Source organism: Erithacus rubecula (assembly GCF_903797595.1).
Source record: "Erithacus rubecula genome assembly, chromosome: 3".
Lineage (NCBI taxonomy): Eukaryota > Metazoa > Chordata > Aves > Passeriformes > Muscicapidae > Erithacus > Erithacus rubecula.
In genome coordinates, this window is record NC_136689.1 from 15,392,913 (window position 1) to 15,419,451 (window position 26,539).

General features: G+C 40.5%; 1 protein-coding gene across 5 annotated transcripts in view; it reads left to right on the forward strand.

The window, feature by feature from the left end:
• The window catches only part of MKX (mohawk homeobox), a 48,655-nt gene that overhangs the window by 11,903 nt on the left and 10,213 nt on the right, over positions 1 to 26,539 (forward strand). For 3 of the 5 annotated variants that reach the window (XM_079299641.1, XM_079299645.1, XM_079299642.1), the window contains one exon: positions 365 to 700. In XM_079299641.1, the coding sequence (XP_079155767.1) occupies positions 365 to 700 (336 nt within the window). Of the gene's footprint in view, positions 1 to 364; positions 701 to 7,942; positions 9,023 to 26,539 lie in introns of those variants that run through there. The other 2 variants (XM_079299644.1, XM_079299643.1) reach the window with 1 other exon arrangement.

The following is a 26,539-nucleotide window of genomic DNA, read 5'->3' on the forward strand; positions in this document are numbered from 1 at the left end:
AAACTAAATTTCAAGTTATGATAGTAAGAATTCAGCCTATTTACACAGCTTTTTAAATGCTTATCATTGAGTTAGGGCGCTTCTCATTTTTTTTTTTTTGTACCTGTGTTGTGTTGCTCATGGACAAATTAGATTCAAAGACTGTTTTCTATAGCTAATTAATTTTGAATAGTTGGAACATCTGAGGATCATGGGAACTACTATGAGCAATGTGTGAACAGAAGGAAGTGAAAATCAGTGTCTAATGTGGAAGCTACTGTCTAGTTTTAGTTATATTTATCACAATTCAAAAGAAGTAGAGAAAGCTTCATGTTAAATATTAATTACTTGGTGTATTACTCTATCTTTGTTCTTTTGTTTTCAGACGGAGAAAATCCTCCAAGAAACCTTATGAATGAAGGGGGATATAACAAACCAGTTCATCACACTGTGATTAAAACTGAAAGTTCAGTAATAAAAACAGGAGTGAGACCAGAAGCAAGTGCCAATGAGGATTATGTGTCACCCCCCAAATACAAAAGCAGCTTACTGAATCGTTACCTAAATGACTCATTGAGACACGTCATGGCTACTAATGCAGCTATGATGGAAAAAACAAGGCAAAGGAATCATTCTGGTTCATTTAGTTCCAATGAATTTGAGGAAGAGCTGGTGTCTCCATCATCATCAGAGACAGAAGGCAATTTTGTCTATCGGACAGGTAAGGGATATTTTACTGCATGATTTCTATTACAGACATCTCCAGTAGACCCTGGCTCCTGGAATAGGTGTCACCTGATTGTGCTTTTGTGAGACTGGGTGACTTTTGTCCATCCTCTCATATGACAGTGGATAATTCCTGTCCATCTCCTTGCATGAGAGTAGATTACTCCTGCCCATCCTTTCACATTAGAGTGGATAAATCCTGTCCACTCTTTCATTCTCTGGACAAGAAGAAACCTGCAGTATTACAGTGAAGTGCTGTTATTGGCCACTAATGAAGCTGGTTTGCTTTTCAAGCGTAGCAATGGAGATAATTTTTGAAATGACACTTACAGGCCACTTTTTTTCATCACTAAGATGAACCTAAGGAAGGAGAAACCTCTTGGGCATTCTATTACAATAAGGGAGGACTAGAGGAGGACTGAAGTTCTCCATGGTTATAGCTGGGAGGAGGAGAAGGGCAATTTCAAGGTAGCTGTTTGTGACACTTACATGAGTCACATGCCTGTCAGTGGAGTGCATGTGAACACCTTCCCCTGTTGTACAGCACCTTTTCTGTCCTCAGAGTGCCTTGTCCAGTATGTCACCTTGTGGTGCTCATGCATCTCTTAGGAATACAGGCATTAGTGTAGACTAATTTCTGCATCACTCTCCAGAGTTAGGGGGCCACAGACTTGGTCATTAAATACCATGTCTTATTGTTTTTTGAAGGGTTATACATAGTTTATTATTTTAATTTTATCAATAAGAACATACAAACGTGTTGTAATGTCCTCCACTGTGTTACCAGTCAGAGCAAGGCACATGGGACTGCCTGGTTCATGCCAGTAAATTGCTGTAAATAAGGACAAGATCAGGACTTGCTCAAGTCCCTGTGAGGCAGGGAATGCTGGAAGGCTCCTCTTGTGAAACTTCTTCTGTATTTCTTTGGAACATGGGGGAAAAAAATAATTTTGAAAAATATGAAGTTTTGCATCCCAGTCTCTGAAGGTCTCCACCAGTGTCTCAGAGTTTCAACTCTGCAGCAGCCCCTTGAGTTGTCCTGAGCCTTTCTTGGCAAGTTATTCTGCCAGGGACCACCCTGAGGGCAGCATCACTTTAGGGATGGATATAGCTGAAAAGTACTGGAGGATTTTCCAGTAAAGTTAATGCAGATTTAGATTTTGTACTTGGTTTCCCTTGGCTTCCTTGGCAGACAGGTTCAGGTGCCTTTGCAGCCTCTCAAGTTTGCAGCCTTTGCTCTCTCTTTTCTGGCACATTTTCTGTGGAGTTTTTTGTCCATGTGGTAGGGCCACAAGGCTGAGTTCTGTTGGTAGGGATTATGAGGATGTTTGTGTGTGCAGGTTGTTGGGAATGACCAAAAAATGAGCGGGGGCCCTGTAGAGAAATGGGAACTCCTGGGGAGAAAGAATAGTGCATGCTCAATTAATAAGTTTCAAAATAAACTCTCTCTGTTCATTTATTTTTTTTTCTGAACATACCAAATGCATTTGGTCTGCATTACAAGTATATTGTCTGCCAAGTTTTATTTTTAAGTGAAAAGTTACTCAAGAACAGATGCAAAAGCTCAGATATGTAAACTTCTGTTTTTCTGTACTTTATACCATAACCTAAAAATGAATGCATGACTTTTTAAAATTTATAATAAATTTGCTACTGGGTTAAGTTCTTTTTGACAAATTTCAAGCTGCCCTGAAAAATATGGTCATTAATGTGAAGGCTGAGGGAGGCACGCTGTAACTGTGTAAATTCCCCAGCTGTGCTGGAATGACTAAAAACTAGTATATTTGTCACTAGTAAGTGACATTCCTGGAACTCCTCTTGAGATTGTATTTAAGTCAGCTCCCAAATATTTTCCTTAGCATTTCCACATTTTTTGAGAACAGACTAGCAGCTCTTATGATGTAGTTTTATTCTTTTTGCACTTCAAAAGCAGACAAGCAGTATATAAAAAGAAAAAAGATCATATATATATATATATATATATATATACACACATTTGATATATATATGATGTATGTACATACATTATTTTTTTGTTGTATTGTTGCTGTATATGTGTGAACATTCGGGAAATCTAGGTACAAATAAGCTTTTTTTTTCAGTTACAAGATTACAGTCCCATTAATGATTTTCTCATGATGTACGTGCAGGAATTAAACTTTTCATGAAGAAAGTAGGTATTTTCAAGTTACTGTGCATTTATGAAACTTACCTTCAAATGGATTAAATTATCCACATATTGTTAGGTAGGAAGAGATAAACAAGGATGATTTACTTTTTTTACTGTTTTTTCTTTGTAATTTGAATACCTGGGTTGGCAGTTCTCAGTGCAGTAGTGTACCAGAACTATATGTGTGTTTTCAACAAAGTTTCACAGTGTGTTTTTCTGTGTAGTACATATTGGTTAAGCAAATAACAGGGTAAGGCTGACCACTCTTACCCTCTTGAAAGTGGCTAGTCTATTTTTAAGTGAGATATCGCCACTTACAAGGAGCTCCCTGCTGCAACTTTTTGTGGAGCAAAACAGCTAATTTTTAATACAAAGGAGCTGTTACAGGATTGTCAAGTCCCTAGTAGATGTTTTAATTTATGAAGACATTGTAAACAGCATTTCAAAAAGCACAGAGTGAAAACTGGTTGATGTTTTATTTTTGAGAAATGATTGGCAATGTCGTCGCCTATAAGGACAGGCAGTCACTGGAGTTTAAACAAATTCTTTATTGTGCTTCCATGGGAAGGTAACTTTTTGTAGCAGATGATGAGTAAGAAAGCTTACTCGGCCTGTCTGGTTGTGATTAGGGGCTGGAGCCTGATTCAGGTCCATCAGTGTGTCTGGAGCTGCTGTGTCTGCCCAGCGCCCGGGGTCACTGTGGCCGCGCGTCCCAACCGCCTGCGCCAAATTAACAGCGAGCGAGCGCAGTGTCCAGTAACAAAAACAAGAAATTGCAGCCTAAAGTTTATAAGGAAAACGAGTTGTAGAGGTTCCCATTTCAGTCATTAACATGCTTATAAACACGGGACCATATGCTACTCCAGCTTCATGCAACTGGGAAATCCCACATAAAGATCAAGGACAGGCTGTGTAACTGGCTGTCGGCAGAGCAGCCTCGTTTCATACTCCCATGCAATTACTGTGAGCTCGTGGGAAGCAGCTTCAGAGCTGGAGCAGGAGCAGCAAGCCCAGGTGGGAGCCCTGGCAGGTGCAGTGCCCACGCTGGGGAGCCAGGGAGTGCTGAGGGGGACAGTGCAGGCAGAGCCCAGCAGCCAGGGAAGAGTGCAGCCCTCCCAGGTGTGTCACAGGCTTCTGTAAGTCTTTCTGTCCTAAACTGATATTCCTATGGATGTAACAGGGCATACACAAGTGTGTGTGTTCATTTAAAGCAGAAAATTTCAATTCAGATCAGTCCTGGTGCAGGTATAATACATAAGTGTAGATAATTGGTCAAATACGCTTCCTTAACTGAAGATTTAAAGGCTTGGTCCAGTGTTTTTATTTAGTTAAAAAGCCGTGTTGGAGAACTGGTTTTCACTAACTGCTTGGCATGCAGTCACTCACAGCGGGATCTCTGTGTGACAGGAATAAGTGAAACCAGACTTGTCTACCTGTATTTGTTGTACAAATGCATGCAGAAATAACAGCCTTGACTGCAACAAGCCCTCTAGAAATCGACAAGGAAAAGATCTAATGTTTGTCGTGAAGCTGAGTATAAATCTAAAGAGGCAATGTCAGTCTTTGGTTTACGGATCACTAAAATGCTGACTTTTCTGTAATCATGCTGCAGTGCTCCATGAGTACCCTATTGTCAGTCACCTGCAGAAACAAAATGTTCTGCCTTGTTGTAGCACAAGGAAATGAAAAAATTCCCAGCTTTCTGGGATATTGTTATCTAGTGAAGGAAAGCAAAAATTTAAACAAGAGAAAAGGAGATTAAATGGCAGGATAGGGAGTCCTTTTTCTGTAGGCAGATTTTTCATTGATTTCACTTTATATGTTACTTAGCACAGCAGAAAAGCCAGAACAAATAAAAACAGTGAGAAAACTCAAGACTTTCAGGCCTGGAAAAGAGGGTGGTTTTAAACAAGCGCTTGAATGACTGGCTGATTTTTGAAGATGTTTGATCTCTATTTTTAGACATTTATACTCAGAAGTGCACTCTGTTTCTGATGTTTTACATTACTACTGACTTTTTCTTTCCTCTCACCTTCCTTTCTTTCTTTCCTTTGGATCCTGCAATGTTGGTAATTTATAAAGCACGATCCTGGATCATTTATTGCAGCACACTGAGCACCTCTGATGAGACTCTCACACTCTGCAGGATCAGGCCCACATTCCTGCAGAGCACTTAAATTTAAGGCTGTAGCCATGCACACAGTACTATAGAGACACGAACTGCAGAACAGTGCTGTGATTTTGTGTGGTCCTTGCCAACTTTTCCTCACAATTTAAAATTTTTAGAAATTAACATGTAATTTAAAAATAAGCCATAAAACTTGAAAGCATAATACGAACACAATGGAACCTGTTTTCAGAAACAGCTCAAGGGACCCACAAAAACTGCTCACAGCAGTGACTTTTGCAAGTTGGATCTAAATGGTGCTGGAGACCTTGGGGATACTTTGAAATAAATGGTAACCTGGGAGAGCTGAAGGAGGTCTTTTTTGCAGATTCTAATGTCATCCAGAAGTGAAATGTAAAAGGTGAATGTCAAGTACAGTATTAAATGCACACAGCAGCATAACTGCAATTTGAAGGTTACACAGTTAAGATCATATTTCTGCAGGAGTTTTATTATTACGTGATCTGACTCGTCAACTAAAACAGCATGGAATTGAGAACTGAGGAGAAGATTGTGTTTAATTTACTGTTCTGTTGTTTTTTCTAAAGTAAGAATAAAAAGAAATGTCTTTACTACATGGGAAGCGTCAGGTTTAATATACCAGATGTGATAGCTCAGACCTGAGAACTTTAAAATCTCACCCATACCCTGCTAATTTGGTTCACTTTTTGCATTTCTTTCAGCTCAAACACCAAAAATCAAATAAGCTGTTTTTTTAGTTCTCTTTAGTTTCTTCATTTCTCAGTACCTGACCTGAAAGGGGGAATGGGTCAGAATTTTCTCCACATGACCCCAAAACACAGTGCTTCATCAAAACTGAGTCTGGGAAGGTAGCAATTCCAACCTCTCAGGTAGGAGAATGGAGGAAGAAAGCCCTGGGTGGGTTGGGAACAGCAGTAGCTGGGGCAGAGCACTGTCCCAAAAGCCTGGGCACCCAGGGAGTGCCAGCCAGCAGGGGAGAGCTTTGCCTGGAGCCAGCCCTGCTGAGAGGGGAAAGCAGCACTCCCAGCAGTGCAGTTTTCCTGTGCCACTTCTCTCCATCCATCCTTTTATTGGAAAAGAGAGTATTTGTTTTCTCACAGGTGCTGGATGCAAAAATTGTGCATTCTTGTTTTATCTGTTTCTTTTCAGGTGCAAAAGGTTATGAATGTTTAAGGCTTTTTTTCTTGTTTAAAGCCAGAATATTAAAGATTCCACCTCTATGAAGACAAGATGTGCTTCAAATAGCAGCATATTTGTGCCTGTTCTATAATCCTGGTATAATTGCTGTGGAGACCCCACAAAGTAGAGGGGGGACTGTGGGCACGTCTTCTGATTTTGCTTCTTTTGATGTCATTGGCAGTTTTTCCACATGCTTGAGCCAGTTGTTTGGCTGCAGAGGATTTTCTCCAAGTCAGCTTGCTTCAGAGCAGCACGTGTCAGGACTCCTGACATCTTTATCATTGTAGAGAATGAGATGTTCTTGCATGAATGATTTGAAATGGAAAAGATTACAACATTTGACCAAAAAATCAGAGGAGACACCAAAAAAAATCAGGGCATCAGCCATGTTTCCATGGCCACAGGTTGTCACTGGTGCAGCAAACCCGCCTTTGTCTCTCCAAGATCATTAAAATTTTCCCAATGCAAATATTCACAGCAGTGGCCAAAAAGCATCAGACCCCTGTGCTTGCCCAAGACCTTTCTCAGACATAGCAGGAAAAATGTGTGGTACTGTCACCAATCTCTAGCAACTATATATTTTAATATTCCATTTTAAAGTTAGTCAATGCTCCAGGCCTCAGCAAGGGCTGTTCTCTGGCAAGCCTTAGGCTTCACTCATTTAGTGAAAGTGTTTTCAAAGAGAAAAAATTATTTATCCCCGTTTCCCCATTGTTCTGAATGTCTTCAGAATTATGCTTGGTTTTAAAACCTGGGGCCAGCCAAAATCTGAATGTTTCAGGAAATTATGTGCATGGAAAAGCACATAGTCATAAATCAGACTGTTTTCCAGTTTTAGCTCTAGACTGCATGGTTAGTAATGAACATAATAGGGAAATTAGTTAGAAAATTAGCAGTTAATTTAAGGATATTTAAAGGGTGTGTGAAACTACAGCTTGGGAAAACTCATTTAGTGAAATGGATGTGATTCCTTCTCCCCTTCCACTGCCTGAGCAGGATTTTCCCCAGTAGCCAAATTTGTGTGCAGATCTCTTGCAGCAGAAACACCAGGCTCACGTGCTGCCCTGCCATGTCTTCTGCCCTGATTCAGGGCTCCCTCCAATTGCAAACATTGCAAAAAAAGCCTTTTTCTTTTCATAGGCATTGCTGTGAAAAGAAACACTGCTCAGAGAGGAGAGCAGAGTGGGGCTCAGGGGAGATAAAGAGACAAGGTAAATGAGCTCAAGCAAAGCAGAAAGCCCTGGGTGCTGCAGCCCTGGTGCAAGAGCCAGGGACAGAGCAGGGCAGCACCAGGCAGGAGCAGTGGTTTGCATCCTGTGGGATGCTCCATAGCCTGGCTGCCTCACACTGCCCTGGTGTGTGTGCAGAGAGGCTCTGGCTCTGCAGCTGGCCCCAGCATGCTTCTGAAGGTACAAAGGAGGCTGTATCTGCTCTGTCCCTTACCCAGGAAACCCAGCACCAAAATGTGGGTGTCAGCCCTTTGTGCCAAAGGGTAGATGTAGGCCAAAGAACTTGAAAAAATTTATAGATGGAATAGCATAAAAGAGGAACAAAACACAAAGACAGAGATGTGTGCTGTCACCTCATCAGAAGTGGCTTAGAAGTCACACACAACTTTATATATCTGTGATGGGGAAGCACTTTTGAGCAGACAAAGCCATGGCTGGAGGCAGATCACTGGGTTGAGAGCAAGGCTTGTGCTGGCTCCAACACTGAAATGTGCCTGTTCTGCTCCTCAGGGCTCTTGTGGGACTGCAGCTGACTCTGCTCCTGCACCAAGACATCTGCCCATGGCACCTGCATGAAGAAAGAGAAATTACAGGGACAAACCTCTTCTTTATTGCCCAGTGGATCACTTTTACATATGAAATCTATAATCTTCATCACAAGTAACCACTGCCTTCGATGATTCTTACTAACATACTGATGTGTGTGCAGAGCCAGCAAGTGTGACCAGGAGGGGACAGGGTGCAGACAAGGCAGGCACAGGCGAGACGGGATAGTAGCAGAAGGGAAAAAAGGGCTGGACTTTTCACATTCTGGCTGGAGCAGTAAACTTAAAGGAATGACAAGCCCATAAAAGTTTCACTTCTTTCTGGAAAAACATCTGAATTGAAACTTCACACCTGGCATGAGTTTTCTGCATGTCCCAGCCTCCTTCCGCCGCTGCTGGGGAGAAATAATGTGACTTTGGGTAACTCCTGTAGATTCTGCTTGTGGTGCAGACTGTCCCTCGTGCAGTGTTACATTGCTGCTGTTCATGTTGCTGTAGTTAAGGTTGTACCTGTGTTTCCATTAGAACCCTTTTAATCTGCAAATTTATGACCCAGCTGTAAAAATTGAATCCAGACTGAAACTTGGCATGAGCAGTGTTCACTCTCCCATCTGTGGAAGGGATTTAAGCAGGTACATCCCAGTAATAACCATCTGAGTTAGGCTTGTAAATTTGGACCATGATGACTGGTGAAAAAAAAACCTGTGAGCTTCTCAGTAGTCTTGGAGTCTGAAATATTTTATGCCTGTGGTGAAACTGGTGAAAAACAGCGTGTTTGTATTCAGTCATATAGCTGTAAATAAAGAAAATGGTTTGGGTCTTTCTGAGTTTGCTTACATGCACAAACACATGCATTTTCCTTACCATGGCAAGATTTTGATACGAGTGGCAAATACTTGAAACCCTCCAGGCTCATGCACCAAAGCAGTGTTTGATGATTCTCAAGTAGGTTAAGAAATTTTATTCATGCTGGTGCAAATGGTAGAATTTATCTATTGATCATAATAGAAAAAAATAGGGAAATAAGAAAACTGGATTGTTTTCTTTTGGGTGAGATTTTTTTAAATTCTTTTTAAAATAATGTAGAAAATTATATAGTATTGAACTGCAAAATTAGTTTTATTCACTATTGCTTCCTCCCATTTTAATTTTCTTTTCTAAAAAGCTACACACTGAATGTGCCTGACCAGATAAACTAATGATCTTATCTGATCCAGCAAATCCTATTTCCTTTTGCAAGTTTGTGGTTTTTAAAAGTAATTCTGTAATATGAAAAAGAAACCCCTCTCCTTTATGTGTTTAACTGAAATTTTTTAGGTCATTTGTCCATAATGTGAATACCAGAAACATAATGATGAAAGCAGTTTAGTGAGACCAGACTTTTGATATTCCATGCGTACTCACAGAGAAGCTCTTGGGAGGGTTTTGACACAATTTGAGAAGTGGAGTGAAGGAATATCTGCATGGAATAATGCTGGGCTGTGGATGAGTTTGTACATGTGTTTCTGAAAATGCCAGGAACCTGTAGGTATTGTTTGTGAATGAGTTTTGTCAGCTTGAAGGAGAAAGGGGAGCACTTTTAAAACACTTGTTCTGCAAAACCTCGTCTGATGTTCACCTGTAGAGTTCAATTTCTAATTATCCAGAAAACCAGAGTTGGATTCAGCAATATTAAATCCACTTTACTACAGACTTAAAAATTTGGGTATGAGATAAAGAGGCAGATGTGGAAATTGCCAGTGATTACTAAAGACCTGTTAAGGTCTTTTATGCTTTATGGCATTAAATTGGCATCAAATCACCACTTTAGATCTGCTAAGGGAGAAATATGTCCTAACAGTAAAAGCATGCAAAAGGCTTGTATAAGTGAGTTTTATGTGAGCTAAAAAAAAAAAAAAAAAAGACCAGGAGTTTAAAGCAGGGAAGAGATTTGGAGAGGTAAACTGCATTGTAGAAAATATGGAAAAATGGAAAACAATTCAAACAGAAAGAGATCAGATAAACATTTGAAGCTGGAACAGCTGAAAAGAAACACAAAAATAGGTAAAGCAAAATTCCAATAAGCCATGAAATCTGTTTTCCTTAGTTTTTCACAGTGGCCTCGAAACCCGATGTCAGAGACTATCTCTCTTCTTTTAGTGATGGCCAGAAATTGAGGTTATGATGACCAGATCATTTGGTATGGCACTGACATTTCAAGTTAAAAGGGATTGCCAAGACTCTCAGTTATGACACTAAAATATACCACTATTCCTAGAGCCAATTTTCAGTCCCTCCCTCATGCCTCCACATTGATTTAGGCAACAGATGCACGAAAAGCAAAGCAACATTCAAAATAATCCCTTAGCTGAGGCTGGGGGAAGGCTGGCTAGTGGGCTGTAGCCAAAATTCCTTAAATGTTACAATGTTTTACATTTCTAAATGTAAAAACTTTCTTTCCAATGTGAGGTACCAGCCAAATGTCTTAGTTACGGTATCTCAGAGTGAAAACTGGCATGTGGCCTTGTGGTCATTTGTGGGTATTGACAGATTTACACCCTCGAAGATCAAGTTAAACCTTGTCGGTTTCTCCATCTCCCCTTACTTTGTCAGGCTTTTTTGTTTTTTATTCTGTTACTATTTGTCAACTTAAATCCAGTTTGCTGGAAAAATGCAGGCTCTTCACGACCTGGCTCTTCAGGAGCAAATTGCCTCAAATTCTTTCTGCTAGCCAAGGTATTTTGTAATGCATTGCAAAACAGCAGCAGGATTGCACTCCTTGCACTGGATGTACTTTGTGGGCTAGACACTGCGGGCAGTTTTAATGAGGTCTTGGTGTGCTGGAGGATTTGTCTCGGCCCCTGACTTCAGGGAGGTTTTTCTCCCAGGTCCCTGTTTGTCTAATTGCTCTTTCTACCCCAAGGAGCAGGATCTGCCTTTGTCCCATACAGTCTGGACTGGTGGCTGCTCAGGGAGCAGGTTCCAGAGTTGGTGTGCAAATCCAGTGATTATTTATGGCAGCTTTGCACTGTGCTGGTGGATGGTCCATTACACAGGCACACTAAAATTCATTGTCCTGCTTTTCTCCCTCTCGTGCTGTTTAGCTGGCATAGCTGTTGATTTCTGCATCAAATTCATTTCCCTGGGATCATCTTCAAATGGGAGCTTCCTCCAGAAGACAGCAGCCTTTGTTCCTTTATCAAGGGAAGCTCTGGGTGTCTGCAGCACTGTTTGTGCCAGCAGTGTCAGAGAGAGCTACATGCAGCCTGTGAAATTTATGTCTGCTGGGGGAGCAGGGGTGCTGGGTGAAGCCTGGAGCACTTTGTGACATCATAATTACAATAGTTCTGGGCTTCCTACTTGTTGAGTTTCAGTAGTGCTGGATATTTAGTGGCACTTTTTGAAGTGAAGAGAAGCCAAAAAAGCTGTCTTGCTCTGGCCAGAACTTGAGATTCAAGTGTGTAAGACATAAAATCTTTCATATGTATACATACACAGAGATGCACACATATTTCCTTAGTGCTCTATTACAGTGATGATATCTGTGGAATTCAAGCACATTCTCCTCCTGTTTGCTGTGCACAAGTTTACCATGGCAGTGAATTTTACAAAGACAGAGGAAAAGAGGCTCCCAACTGTATTGTCCTCAAACAATGATATATCTTGCTTTCAAATCCCATACCTCACTGAGTTGCTTACTGCAGATTGCCCCTGCAAAGCTGAAAATCCTTTTCACAGAAGTCAGCAGGGAAGACAAGGCTGACCTACAGGTATTGATCCCAGTAACCCTTTGTTATATGCAAAGGATTTTTTTTTCTTTTGCTGTCTAAACCAATGAGAAGGAATGTTTGTTTAAACATTTAAATGAATAAAAATGGCAGGTGTCTTTATAAACCTGTTTTCCTTTTAGTATTTTGTCCCAGCCTTTCTACTGCTGTTTTCACTCATTGTCTAACAAGACTGTGAGTGATAATTTCTCCTTGCTATAAGTGCACATAAGCATTAATTTGTGTTTATTACATTTGCTGTGAATCTTTATAGGGAAAATGTCCTTAATATTTGTCATTCTTCTATACCTCATTCAACATACAGATTCACACCCTTGATTCTCTTCCCTTTTATTTCAGAAGAGGCCAATAATTATATATATACCCAACTCAAAGGGCCTTTATCTTCACTTGATAATTGAGGCACAGAAACTCAGATGTTTTAAAACCAACACTTTGGAAGTGCAAAAATCCAATTTGCCAAGATCTGATCTGGGTTTTGAGTGTTTTGGCCCCAAAGCATACTACATGACTTGACACACAGTGTTCATGTGTTTGCAAAGCTTTCCAAACTTCATTTTGTGAGCTCCTGCTGCTTTCATTGGGATCTTTGCTCACACATCAAAGACTGTGAACCTCAGAGAATGTTAGTGCTCCTATTTGGGTACTCCTCATCCTTCATTCCTTGTACAAAGTAGGGAAAATAAAGGCTGTATTCAGTGCTGTGGTACTGCTGCATTTGCTGAGGTTTGGGGAGCTCTGACATCTCTCTTTGGGCTTTATGGCTGCTCAGAAACACCCCTTCCCTGTCCAGAGCAGTGGCAGCACTCAGCCTGATGTGAGCCCACCAAAACCCTCTCCTGCCTCGTGGCAGTGCCATCTTTCCATTGTGTCTGGACAGCCCCCAGACAGTGGCACCAAACCCCCGCAGGACCAAAAATCATTTTACAGAAGGCATGGAGTCTTCTGAGGTAAACTCCCCATATGCTGCTGGCCCCTGCCCCCCCTTACCTGTGGGGAGCTCGTGTCCCACCATGTAACACTTCCAGCCCATGGCACAGCTGGGAACAGGAGCTCTCAGCAAAAACCAGGTCCAGGTGAGCTGGCAAAGGGTGAGACACGAGTGTTGGAGCAAGGTGTGTGAAGGAGGTGTTGGGGAGAGCTGGTTTGTCCTGCCCCTCAGGGTGTGAGGGACATGAGTGCAGTGAGTTATCCCAGGGCTCACCTTCATCTTGGAGAGCTCTTCTTCATCCAAGGCTTTTGCTCCCTTGGCCCCTGCATATCTTTACAGCTGGAATATGGGTTTAGGTAAATCAGACCCCTGAGTTCACAAATAGAGGATAACTGTTTGGAGAGGAAAGGAGGGAGAAAATCAACAGAGAGCTTTGATATATTGTATGTCATCCGTACGTGACACTCCAAGACCTTCAAATGCTTAAACTAAAAACCTAAATATAATATAGTTAGTAAAAATATACCTTAGTTATAATAAAATGATAATAGTGGAACTTGGCAACAGAGCAGCTAATAAATACTACACTTTTGAAATGTGCCTGGGATCCAAGTACATACTCTTTTACTGTGTAGTTAAAGCATGTGGCAGGACATGCTAGACCAAGATTTTCTCTTTGTCTTTCCAGTGGAAAACTAAAGTTCTTTGTTTAAGTGAAGCCCGTTGGGAATTTTTCTTAAGTAAAACAAGGAGCTAAAGAATTCCATTCCCTTTTGCCAACTTTTTTTCCTCCTTCAAGCCAAATTATCGATTAATGGGGCATTAAATAACAAATACTGCCTAGTTAGAATCATAGACTTTTTTACTTGGGTTCTTTCAGTACTTTCTTATTGGTGCTTCAAACACAGCTGAATTAAAAGATGAGATATTTTATTGGGAAAATACTACCCTTTCTAAACCTTTTTGACCTTATAAAAGTAAAGGTCAATTATCTGAAAGTCATTACATTGCATACTTACCCCTATTTTTAAATTAAAAAAAAAAAAATCTGCACTCCTTTAAGGTCTTCTTCCTGAGATTCATTCTTTGCCTTCCTCATTAGCTGTCTCCATTTCAGTACCCTATCGTTTTGCCAGCAGAGCAGCCAAGTGAATGCTTGACCATATTTTTGTCTGGCTCTAGTGAAACCATGATCTGACAATAGAATACTTTTCTCTGGGTTTTCCTTCTTCCCCTGGGGAACCATACTTCAAGGGCAACCTGCTTGTCCAGCATATGAACATGTGGAAAATCCACTGCTATGCACTAATGATTTTCAGATGGGCAATTGTTGCTGAAAATCATCCCAAGAGCAGCAGCTTCTCCATTGTAGCACCTAACCACTGTGGGATCACATTGCTTGTAGCTGCTCTGGAATAAACCCTTTGCATTTATGTATAGGGTGGAGACATTTGCTGCATCACACATATGTGGTGACAAAATTTAGGGGAAAAGGAGGTACAAGTTACAGTTGTGGTTATTTTTTGGCCATTGTAACATGTGTCAAAATCTGACACTTACTTTAGATTGAAAGTATAAATGTAGGAAAAAGTTGGGCTCTGCCAAAGATTCACAACAGCAAGGCAGAAGCACCCTAAATATCGTCCACAAATTAATAGCTTTCAAACTTGTGTTTTAAATATTTGCAAGAAGACTTGTCACACTCTGGGAGAGAGAAAAATGAGTTTTTAATTTTAAATAACTTCTATTACTGTTCTTAGAATATGCATTCTTTTAAAACAACTTTCACTTTTAATCTGTAATTAAAGCCAAAGTTCTCTTTTAATTTTAAAAGCTTGTCCTTGGACTAAAACAACATGGAACATTTTTAAACATTGATCCAAGCTGCTGTAGATACATTTTATTTAAACCACAGAGCCTGCAGTTGGATTCCTTGCTTTGCCAGATAGGCTATGAACTGTAAGTGTGGCAGTAATGATTGTGGAGTCCTGGATGCTTCGCTAACAGTGAAGGGTTGTTTTTCTGGAGTTGTTCCTCCCTTTGGGCCCTATTCATGAATGACTTAATCTCTGTCTATGATCAAATGTCGTGCAAGTTACTGCGCACAGAAAAATCAAGGAATGCTTCTCTTTCCTGCGTTCCTTACATGGAATTGCTGTGCCTGCCCAGCAAGCAGTTGGAGAGTGGTAAGGGTGGGAAGCAAGCAGCAACAAAAACACACAGAGAAAACCACCAGAGCAATATAAAAAGAGTGAGACAAAGAAAACAGAAAATTTTGTAAGATTTGGTGTGCAAGTTGGATTGAGCCATGCACAAGACAGCTCCAGCTTGTCCAGGCAGCACCAGCTGGAGGGGAAACTGGGCTTTCGACTGGGAAGTGTTACAGGGGCAATTTATTCACCATGAAAAGCAAAAGTGTTCCCTGGTATTTTGTCTGTAGTGTTGGCCATAAAGATGATTTCTAGTGCATGTTTCTGTTAGCTTGTTTTGTCTTGAAAAGCAAACATTGCTGTTTTGATGGGCAGATCTCAAGAAGTTCAGGGAGAGAATGCTTCTTAGTCTTTTTATCCTCTTGACCTAATTGTGTGGTAATTCTGTTCTTTCACAGGATGTTACACCACTTTAACCGAAGCCAAGAGTAAGACTTTCATTACTCATGATATTGATTACACAATGCATGCTATACAAGGAACTTTTCTTGTGATGTTTTGATGTTCTGTTAGAGATCCAGAGGAATACCAGGGTGAAGTGGTGCATAGCTATGTCCATGTTTATACAGGTCTCTTCCTTACTTTTAAAGTTTCAACAAATTTTTCACTTCAGTTAGGTTCTGTTCTCAGTTAAGAGCGAAGAAAGGATTTACATTATCAGAGTTGTTTTTCTCATCACCAGCAGCCTGTAGCCACTGCATGAAATTCTGTCTGTGTCTCCGTGCCCTAGTGTGAGGACAGATTGCTATAGCAGGACTCCCACGCCAAAGAGTCATGGTGGCAAATGGGAAATAACTTGACTCAGGTGCTGAACTTCTCCAGCTGTTGATGGGAGTTACACTTGTTTGTCCAGGACAGTGACTGGAATAGTCGTTTAGCTCATTTTGAGATATTTTCCATCCCTTTAGTACTGACAATGGACTTAAAAGATGTAACTCTCTTTTCAGGTAGGTCATGGCTGGAGTATCATTTTAGCTCTAGGAGGGAACAGATAGAAGAAAGGATAGGGAATGAAGGGGAAAAGAAAAACTCAGAGCCAGGAAATAAATACAGGTAGGAAAATAAAGAGCAGAAAGTTTTGGAAGATTGTAAAGAGAAGATAATTCTGGGAGACGCGGAAAGGGGAATGCAAGATTAAGGACAAGATCAACAAGGAAAAGGAAAGAAAAGGGATCAAAGGGATGAAGACAAGAAGATAAAATACTGAGGAAGCAGGTATGAAAATAATGGTAGGAATCTGGAGTGTAACAGGGAAGAGTTCTAAAATAAATTAGAGAAGTGTAGGAGATAGCAGCATTTTTAACCGTCCAAATTTAGAAGTTTGATATTTTCCTTTTCAACGTGTTTGAAAAACAAGGGTAGATAAGCATCCAAGTAATTGGCACCATTCTTGGAAGGAACCTTTGAATCCAGTTGTGGTGTCTTGGCATTTTTTTCTATGTTGCACAGACTAAGAGCAAATACAGTTCCAGAAAAGGGTATGATCTTGCTTGGGATACAAAGCAAATTAATCCAAACTGTTATTCCACAACTTAAGGCAAAACCACAGCTTAGTCTGGGACTGGGAAATACTCCAGTGCTGGTGGCAGTGGTGGTAGCAATGGAGGCATCTATTTGTGTGAGGTGTGTGGTTATTAATTTCCCAGTCTCTTGGTGCATCTGCAATCCCTGACTGAGCTGGACACACAAGTATAGAATACTTCCCATACTTTGGCTTAATCATACCCAATCCAGACTTTGGCGGATTCCACCAAGACCTGTTTTGAAAACTGTAAGTAGTTTTCAGGCTACTGTGAGACAATTTGGCCAAGTGTGGAGGCTTCCTTGGCCCAGTGTTCCTGGAAGTTTTAACTTCTTTTAAGTCTGGTCTTTCTGTAAATTTTTCAAATCAGATATTCTCTCTGAAAATTTTTCAAGTCATCATCTGTAAGTTACAGAGAGAAATCTTCTTAACCTAATGTATAGTTGGCTGGGGGCAGTGTCTCTGTGCTCCTCCAAGACAAGCATCTGTCAGTAGAGTAGAAAGGACTTCACCTGGAATGGATTGGTTGCTTGAGCCTGCATGTCAAAACATGCATTCCTATACAGTTCATGGTATATATGAACCTAAAATATGTCATGCCAGATCTGATAATTACACATATAATTTTCAAGTTCAGCAAAAGGTTTTATTTCTTTTTCCCCCGTCATTTTTTAAAGAAACAAAATTTATCTGAATTAAAAACATGGTTGGTGATGGTGAGTGGGTGGTTCTGTTTACCCTGCCATATTATATAGTACCACTTTTACTCCTTGTTTGGATAGCAGTCACAAGACCCAGATATCAAGCTGTGAAAGTATTTTTCTTGCAGCAGCCTTTCTTTTTTTGGCAGAAAGTGGCTTTGGAGATGCTTCGCATTTTGTCATGTGATTGGACTGCTGATGAGCTTTCTGTGTTGCCTCATTTTCCTGGATTCCATCTGAATTAACTCTTCTTTGGGTCACGGTCATTAGCACACTTCTGAATGAGTGGGGCTTTGCATCATAGTGTAATGAACACTAATACTTAATCTCTGTAAGGAAACACCCTGTAAAGAAGGAATTTGCTGCATTTGTTCCACGTGACAGAAATCTGTGTTCTGTACCTCCAGCTGTCCACACTGAAAACACATTCCTTTTTCACAGTAATATTCCTTCATGAAACAAGGGAAAATGAGGGGAAATAACTTGTATGTAATTGTTCCATCTAAAAATATTCAGCCTAGTTTTGTAAACACATAAACTAGTTCTTTGTAAACAAGTCTCTTAATGTTCTTTAAACTGAATATTTAGATGTTATGTTAGAGAAGCTGGGTATATGAAACACATATGGTTCCTATTGCATCAAGGGCTTTCTTAATTTTGGTGTTCTAATTGAAGAGACGTTTTTGAAAGCATACTAACTTTACAGAAACTAATCTGACTCTGTTGGGTCTAGCTTTATTCCTCCATCCATCACCACGCTCTGCAAACATTTTCCACTTTAAATGTGCTGCAGTAACAATATAACTCATGGACTTTGAATTGCCCTCAATACTTCCAGTGTGTGATCTATAAACATGGCTTGGGGTAGTTGAAGTTGGGGAACTGAGAGGTGATTAATTGGAGGGGAGAGAATTAGGAAGAGGCATCAGGGAAGGAATGAGAGTAGGGACTATAATTTATTCATAAGTTTTTTCGCCTTATTCATGGATAATTTATAACACAAAATGCCCAGACCAAGTAGTATCTTTACGTGGACAAAATTTCTTTCCACATCAGAGAAACACTGCAGGTGTCCTTTAAAATATAAGATATTCCATAGATGTAATGAAACAACTATTTCCCTCAGATAACACAAAATTTCATTTTGGCATCCAATATGTATTAATTTTCCCTCCTAAAAATACTAGGCAGGGAACTATTAAGTTTACATTTGAGGTGGGTGCGTTTGGAATAGAAAACCCATTTCTATCTCAGGCAGTGCTGTTATGGTTTCTGCTGGTGAGAGCTCCCACTGCATGCTCTGCAGAGAGCTGGGCAATGCCCCTGTGCTTGCAGGTGGGATGGAGTGGGGTGTCCTGTAGGGCTGGGTCAGAGTCCCCACTACAGCAGGCTCTGAGCTGTGAGAGAGTGAACCAAGTTTGCCTCTGGTCTGAATTCTGGTAAATCCACCTTTCCCAAGCATACAGAATATTTAACAATAAATTACTGCTGCTTTTTTTTTTCTTTTTTCTTTTTTTTTTTTTTTTTAATCTTAATAACACATACAATATAAAGTCCACAAAGGTCATAGAGGTAAATTTATTTATTAAATGGAAATACTTGGGTCCAGAAACTGTTATGAATCATTTTGGTGTTTTAAGTTCAGGATGCTGGGTAAATTATTCCAAAAATAATGGTAGCCAAATGTCATTCCCTCCAAGCATTTTGTAATATCTATTTATCTGTGGGCAGATGACTGCAATGTATAATCAGAGGCAGACTTTTGTCAAATTGAGACTAAGTAAACACAGCTGAACACAAGCAAGTTGGACTACAAGTTTTTGAGTTCTGCCAGCACTGTTATGACCTTGAAAATGAATGTTTTTTTAGAGCAATCTGCTTTCAATATGGGAGAATTTTTAGTGTTTCAAATTAACAAGTGTTGATTGAAAATTTGTTCTGTTTAATTTTAATATTTTTTTCCAAATAAATAAAAAGTGTGTATTTGTCCAAAGGAGGGCATCCTTTCTGCTGCTTGGAAAGTAGGGACGTTTTGTACAGAAGTGTTTCTTGCATGTATCTATGAGAACAAGAACAACAGAGCTGTAAACTCATCTGAAACTTCATCATATAATCAGAGAAAATTTTCTATTGTTTGCTTAAAACATAAATGCACTTTTTTATGTTTTATGTGAGTAAGTGGAGAATGTAGGCAGCAGATTTTATGTCAGTACATATTTAGATACTGTTTTCATCATCCTTGAAAACATAGGACTCCTATTAATAACTTTTTCCCATTTTTCTAAAGCACAGTATCCTTCTAAACTTTTCATACAGACCCTGTTTTCCTCTGATACCCAAAAAGAAACAAGTCTGATTTTATTGCCAAACAGTACAATTTAAATCTTAGTTTTAACGTGTGGATTTTTGCTTTTACGGTGCCAGTCATTAGAACAGAGAACATTTTGCTCCCTTGATTTTAAAGGTCACAGCATTTGGAGCTCAGAGAGGCTTTGGAGAGAATTCAGAGAGGAGTCCTGATCAAAAATTTGTCTTTCAGTAATTGCAGCGAGTGTCATCCATTGCCAGTGTCTGTTTCAAGGCGCTTCTTTCAAAGGGATTTTTTTTTCCATTTTAAGTGCTCTATAGAAACCAGCTTACATACCAAACTCAGGAGTAGGAAGTGTGCACAGAGTTGTGGCCAGAGGAAACTTTCCCTAAGTCTTTGTGCTTCCCAGTCTGCCTCTTTGAGGGGCAGCAATAACCAGTTTCTACTCAGTTCTTACAGAGCAAGGGTTTAATGCCAGCAGCTGGACATGCACAGCACCTTGTATTTGATGGATTGTCACAGTGTGACTTGGGCTTTGCAAGCCAGGTGTCATCCCACCAGGTAGTCTCAGCTTTTTTTTGAAAGAACTCTTCTTGCTTCAGTTTTCTCTTCCCCTGTCAGAGCAGAGAATGAAAAATGAGGATCCAATTGGAAATGGTGAGGAAGTGGAAAAAGGTCGATGTGATAGATAAAAAGACAACACAATTTTGAAGCAATTTTGATTGAGAATTGCAATTGCTGGATATGGCTGAACTGGATATCTACTGAAATGCAGAATTCAGAAGAGGGTGCTGCTCCCTGTCAGGTCTGTCTGAGCAATGTGGCATCTTAACATCATCCAACATAATATGGAAAAGTCCTTGATGCCAGGTTTTTAGCCACTTTGATGTTTCTTCTGAGGTAGCTCCTCCTTGGGATCTAAGGGTACTCACAGATACTCCCAGTGTCAGTGTCCTGGTTTGTATTCTGGAATCTCTGCTTCACAACAAAGGCTAATGAGTTTTATAAAAACAAAAATAAAGGAATGGGGCAGGTATCACCTAAGCCCCCAAAGTGAGTCTCTGGGTGTTTGAGGGTGGCAAGGCAAATAGTAATTGCAGAGCTTAGGACCATTCATGCAGAACTCACCCTGTGCTGTAACAGCTGGAGGCAGCCAGCCAGTCTGAGGTGTGAGAGGAAGGGACACTGTCACTGCAGATGGGGCTGTGGGTGGTAAGCAGCCTTCAGGATGCTAACCTTGAGCAGTTCTCAGGATGCTCCTACCTGAGACTGCAGTTTTCTAGGAAGTGCTGTCCAGAAAGAATTTTTAAAAGACTTGCTGAACCTGGAGTTGCAGTTGGGGTTGATGGTGTCTGCCAGTGCTAGCCAAGACCTGCCTATGAGCTGGGTGAGTGAGCCACTCCACCTGGTCTCAGAGGGGCTGGTTTTGCCAACACCTTACTATAGTAACAGTATAGTTACACTATATATATATATATATATATATATATATATATATATAACTATAGTTATAACTTACTGTAGTAACACTATAGTCTTTTTGTGCATCCTGATGAATCTGTACTATCAAATACAGATTTGCTGCTGGTGCAAGGTCTGTTTGCCCATTGTTGGAGAAGGACAGTGGGCAGGAATTCAGGCACATGGGATTTGATGTGTCTGCTTTGCAGGGCCTTTGCAGAGCCCCATAAACTTCACAGACTGTGATGTATAGGCAGTTGTTCTATGGGAATACTTTGGCTCATGGGCAAAAATAAAAAGCTCTTGCAGAAAGAAAGAAAAAGCCTTTGTTGTTATAAAAGTGGAAACAGAAGTACTACTAAGAATAGCAGCAAGTTAATTAAAAAACATGAAACAGTTCAGAGAGCTTAAAGAGTTTGTGTTGTAGCTGCCTGGCTTGCATGTCTGCTGAGAGTCCTCCTCTTATCCTCTGTCCAAAAGCCTAAAACCTCGAGTTTAACTATGTTGAAGGGATCAAAGGATCTCACTTCCTTTCACCATAGTTATTTCCACAAAAGTATAAATGTTCTTTGTGTCTCAGCCGTGACTTTGTGTCTTGTTGATTTTCTCTATAGAAGTGGAAATTCAGGATTTTAATTCTTAGAAGGCAGGTGAGAATGCAAGGCTATCTGTACAAATATGTGATTGTTGCAGATGCTGCTTACTGTTAGGAAAACATCTAAGTAGATCAGGGAAGGCACATTAAAAAAATCTATAAGTGTGAATTCCTCTGAGATAATTTAATTGCTCCTTGAATAAGGAGTTCATAGTGATTTCCAACTGCATCTGTGTAAGGAATTGTGTTCTATGAATGTAGGTATTTTCTAAATTTTTATTCACATATCTGTTTCTCAATTTCCCATTACAAACCATGTTGGGTGAAGATTTTTTAAATTTTTTTAATGGGAACATGAGGAAAGACCAATTATTTATAATGCTAATTAAGCTTCGGAGCTGATTTTGATCTACAGAGCTTCCAAATGAACTAAAATTCATATTTTTGAAATATGTCCGTTGATTTAACCATAAGTACCATAGGGCTTTACCATAAATATGTATGTGTGTTTTAAGTGTGATAGGGCAGGAGAGAATTCCTTGTCAGAAATCTCCTGACTTCCAGGAAAACACGTAGGAGCTAATGTAAAACAAATCTGTAGTAAATATGACATTATCACTTTCTGCAGCTGTCTTACATATTTTTGAAGCTCTTTATGTCTGTGCTAACCTGATATTTTTAAACAGTATTCACTTTATTTCGGGGGAAAATGTTACAAGGGCTACTTTAGGTAGCATTGTCTTTAATCTTGGAAACTGATAGCCAGCAATTCATTTAGGTTCTAGAGGAGGCTATTGGCTTTAACTGCTTTTGGATCACATCCACTGATCAATGTGGTGGTGCCTTTTGGGAGAAATATGTTCAATATCTATGGATAGTGTATTTTTCCTGTGATAATAATACATTATCCATCCATAATTAATAATTTCATTACAAAATTTTATTAGTAAATTTATTACAAAATAATTTTATAGTTCAAAGGAAATTGATTATTTTTTATCACTCATTGTTTGAAAGAGATATATTATTACTGTCACAATTATTATTATTAGTCCAGTCTCTATTTAGGTACAGTTTCCAGTAGCTAGTGTAGCTTTTTCAGGTGAGAACTGTTTGCAATGATCTCAGAAAATTGGCTTCTTCACTCAGAGGAACAGCCTGAGCACATTGCCCACAGTTCAGAAACTCTCTGTTTGAAAGCAAATCTGTTTGCCTTGAGGTACTGTGGCTCAGGGCCCTCCCCAGCTCAGCATTTGTGTCTTTGGGAGCTGCTCTTCCTGGGATGGATGGCGAATGTCTGAATGAGCCTCGCGGTGTGTCCTGCAGTGAGAGGAGCAGAGCTGCTCTCGGCAGCACCACGGAGTGACCCTTACAGGGCTCTCAAATTCATGCCACTGTGCCCCACCACGAGCAGCAGGCAGTACACCAAGGTCAGGATGAGCTGGTGAGCCCTGTCTCTCAGCAGCAATCTGAGGTCCATCATTGTTGCTGTCAGGGCTCGGGCAGAGCTCTCTGCCCGTGGATTCTCAATGACCTGCTCCATGGGGCTCATTTACTCAGCCTGCCTTAGCAACTGAGCCCTGGAGAGCAGGGCAATCTGAATCCAGTCCCTGTCTTGTTATCAGTTGACGATGCTTCCCGCTGGTTTCTTGAAAATCACTGTCTCCAAAAGCAGCAGTGTGCGTTGAATAACAAACCTCTTCACATTCAGGCTCTTCAGGTTTGGGAACAGAGCCAACATTCTTGAAGAATGATTTAGTGGCCAATAAACATCTGCAAGGTCTGTAAGACTGTCAGAAACAGTAACACTGAAAGTGAAGATCATATCAGTAGCAATTCCCCTGTCCTGACAAGGCATTCAGTGCAAATATTTGTTCAATCATCCCTGTTCTCATTCCTGTTATCACAGACGGTTTCATACATTTTGCCAGAGAAGCAATTTCATCTTCTTCCACAAAGCTGTTCACATCCAAGGCCTTTGCAATGTTAAGTACTGGGCTACTACTGTTTCAGGACCTCCCACACATGCTCCTTCGAGTGCAGGAGCCTCATCTGTCTTAGGCAAAGGCTCAGCTGTGAAGGGCGCTTACATCTTTCAATTAGTGAGCATCTGCAGTGTTAAGGTTTAGCTGCTCCTTGAGAATTGAAGCCCAGTGTGGCTGATTTGTTACACTGCACCAATCTCCATGATAGCCCAGAGAGGCTTTGAGGTCTTCTAAGTATGATTCTTCTGCAGGGTTACTGGAATTGGACTGCATTAGGACTCAAACCATTTTAAACACAAGGTGGTGTTTGGAGTATAGAAGATATTTCTGACTCAAAAGCTCTTGGCAAATAGGCACATCTTCCTGAATGACTCTGGACATGCTATTCTGATCCAAGAGCCTTCCACCTTTTGGTGCACTGCCTCTCATCTCTCAGTGAATACATAGCCTTTCTTGATATGCCTCTCAATTTACTAGAATCTCTGAGGGGCTGTTTAAAAGGTGCCTGGGAATATTGGGTTTGGAAAGATATCCTGTAATGGAAATTATAGTAGTGTAATTTGTGGTGAGCAGGAGTATGGAGACTGCAATAGATTCACAAGGGAAAGCAAAGGAAACAAACTGAAGAGTTGATTCAAAAATAATGCTATCAAACACTAAAATCACTTTTGTGTAACTGGAGATGAGAATAATCCACAGGCAGCTACTTCCCCTGCATCTCACTCAGCAGTTTCTTTCTGCTGATTATTCTTTATAAGGTCAGGAGGTGTGTGACTACAGCTTTGCATGTTGTGTTCATTCCTCAGGATGCTGAATAAAGGGGTTCACATTTTGAGCTAGATGAGGAAAGAGATGCTTTTCTGACATACATGACCTGGCCTAGTTTGAAAGATGCCTCAAAACCTATCTTGTATCCTCATTGGGTTCTCCCTGCTGGTTATGTACCACTGAATCCATAGCATGAGCACAGCTGAGCCCCTCTGAGGATGATTTCACGATGTGCTGTTCAGTGCCAATTGATACATTCTGTCTGGGCCTTTTCAAAGTTTAATTAAGGTGTTTTCATAAGATATCTGTTGGATTTGACAAATGGATAAGTAAGGCACCAAACAATAACAATTTAACATGATTTTTGATACATAAGACCTTGTGGATGCTTCTGGTTTCATGGCTTTTTATGCATGCAAAGCAACACTCTTGTTAACTTCATTTGCACTTGTGAGTGCTCAGCCATGCTGAAGTTGAAAACCCAGGCTAACACCTGTGAAAAGCTTAGAATGACTTGTAAACCTGTAGCACAAGCAGAGAGACTGTCAGTCACTAACATGATTACTTACTGTGGTAAGTCCACCTGACTGTCTTTTCTCTTCCTGCAGCAGCCTTGGAGCTGCTGTGTCATGGCACTGAGGCTGGGCAGGGAAAGGTGGCACCGACTGCTCCAGGTCCAGCCCTGGCACAACTCCATCATGTGCCTTCAGGAACTAGTGATCACAGAAAATGCCATGTGTGATTGTGCTGCTGGATCTCATAGTGTACTTAGTGTGAAGACAGATTGCTTAGCCATTCCCAATTTTATGCAAACATAATGTAGAAGCAGATACAGGTAGGTATATATTGAAAATATCTATATCTCCTTGGAGATACAAACAATCTTTTAAATTTCATATATAGTCCCTGGATTTGCAGGATCTGTTGTGCAACAGTTGTCTGGGTTACCATGAGGCTTTTTTGCAGCTTACAGTCATTTTTATGGCTGTGTGATGGCTGGAGCCCTGCTGATGCACTTTTCTTACAAGCTGCTTGAATTTGAGTGCTTATGATCTCAGATCGCAGGAAGTTTGGGACACTACTTAGGTATCTGGGATTTGGTATTTGTACATGTGTCAGAGGTGGTTTATGTGGATATTAGGAAAAAGTTCTTCACCCAGATGGGTGGGCACTGCAACAGGCTCTCCAGGGAAGCAGTCACAGCTCCAAGCCTGCTGAATTTGTAGAAATGATTGGACAGTGTGTGACACTTGGGGCTGTCCTGTTCAGGGGCAGAAGTTGGACTTCAGTGATCTTTGTGGGTCCATCTCCAGATATTCTATGATTCTTTTGTAAATATTGTGCACATTTCAGTACCCCATGCAGTATTGAAGAAGAAGCTGTGTTTAAAGAGACCATATTTGTCAGTTCTTTATCTTACAGGTAAGTGAAAGAAACCGAATTTGGTCTCTCAGACTTACCCATTCTTTACTCCATGCTTCTGGCTAAACACAGCATGGAAATCACTTCTGGCATTCACTGAGAAGTTTCTCCACTGCTGAAAATACAGCACTTGTAATTTAAATTGTCTTTGTACAGCATGGGCCGTGTCTGAGCCTGCTTGGCTCCCAGGACAGGAGAGGAGCTGGCTCCTGCAAACGGGGCTGCAGGAACGGGTGGCACGTTTCTCTAAATTCTGCAAGGAGCTTCTGAAAATATCCTGTGTGCATGCATTCATATCATAACATTACACCACATATATAGGGTCTGCTCCCAAACCCACAGCCAACTAGCATAACAAAATCAGATTTTACTGCTGTCGTGTCAGCCTAGGGTTGAAATATGGCTTTGAAACCCTCCCTTTCACCTTGCTTTTTTAATGAAAAACAATCGTGCTGGAGTGTAATAGTGCTTACCCTGGCTGCATTTGACTTTAGCTTTTATTTTTAAAGCCTTATTTTAGTCTTTAAGAGCTCCCAATTAAAATCTTTAGATCCAGAGTGAAAGACTGAACGTGCCTGCCTGCACAACAGCAACTTTCCTGGGTGGGAGAAGGATAATATTGTAATAAAAATAAAGAAAGTTGACATAGTGGCAAGTTTTCTCCCTTTATATTCCTTACTCTTCCTTTTCTTGGTAAATCTTCATTTGCCATTTTGTCGCTTTCTTTTTTTGTAACATCTCCCACAGTCTTTCCTTTATTTCTTTTTTATCTTCATCCTGTCCTTTTTCCTCTTTTCTTTATTTCATCCTCCTCCTTACCTGCTGCCTATCGTGGTTTTCAAAGTTAACCCCTAATGGTTTGCAACAGAAGGACAAACCACTTCATCTGATG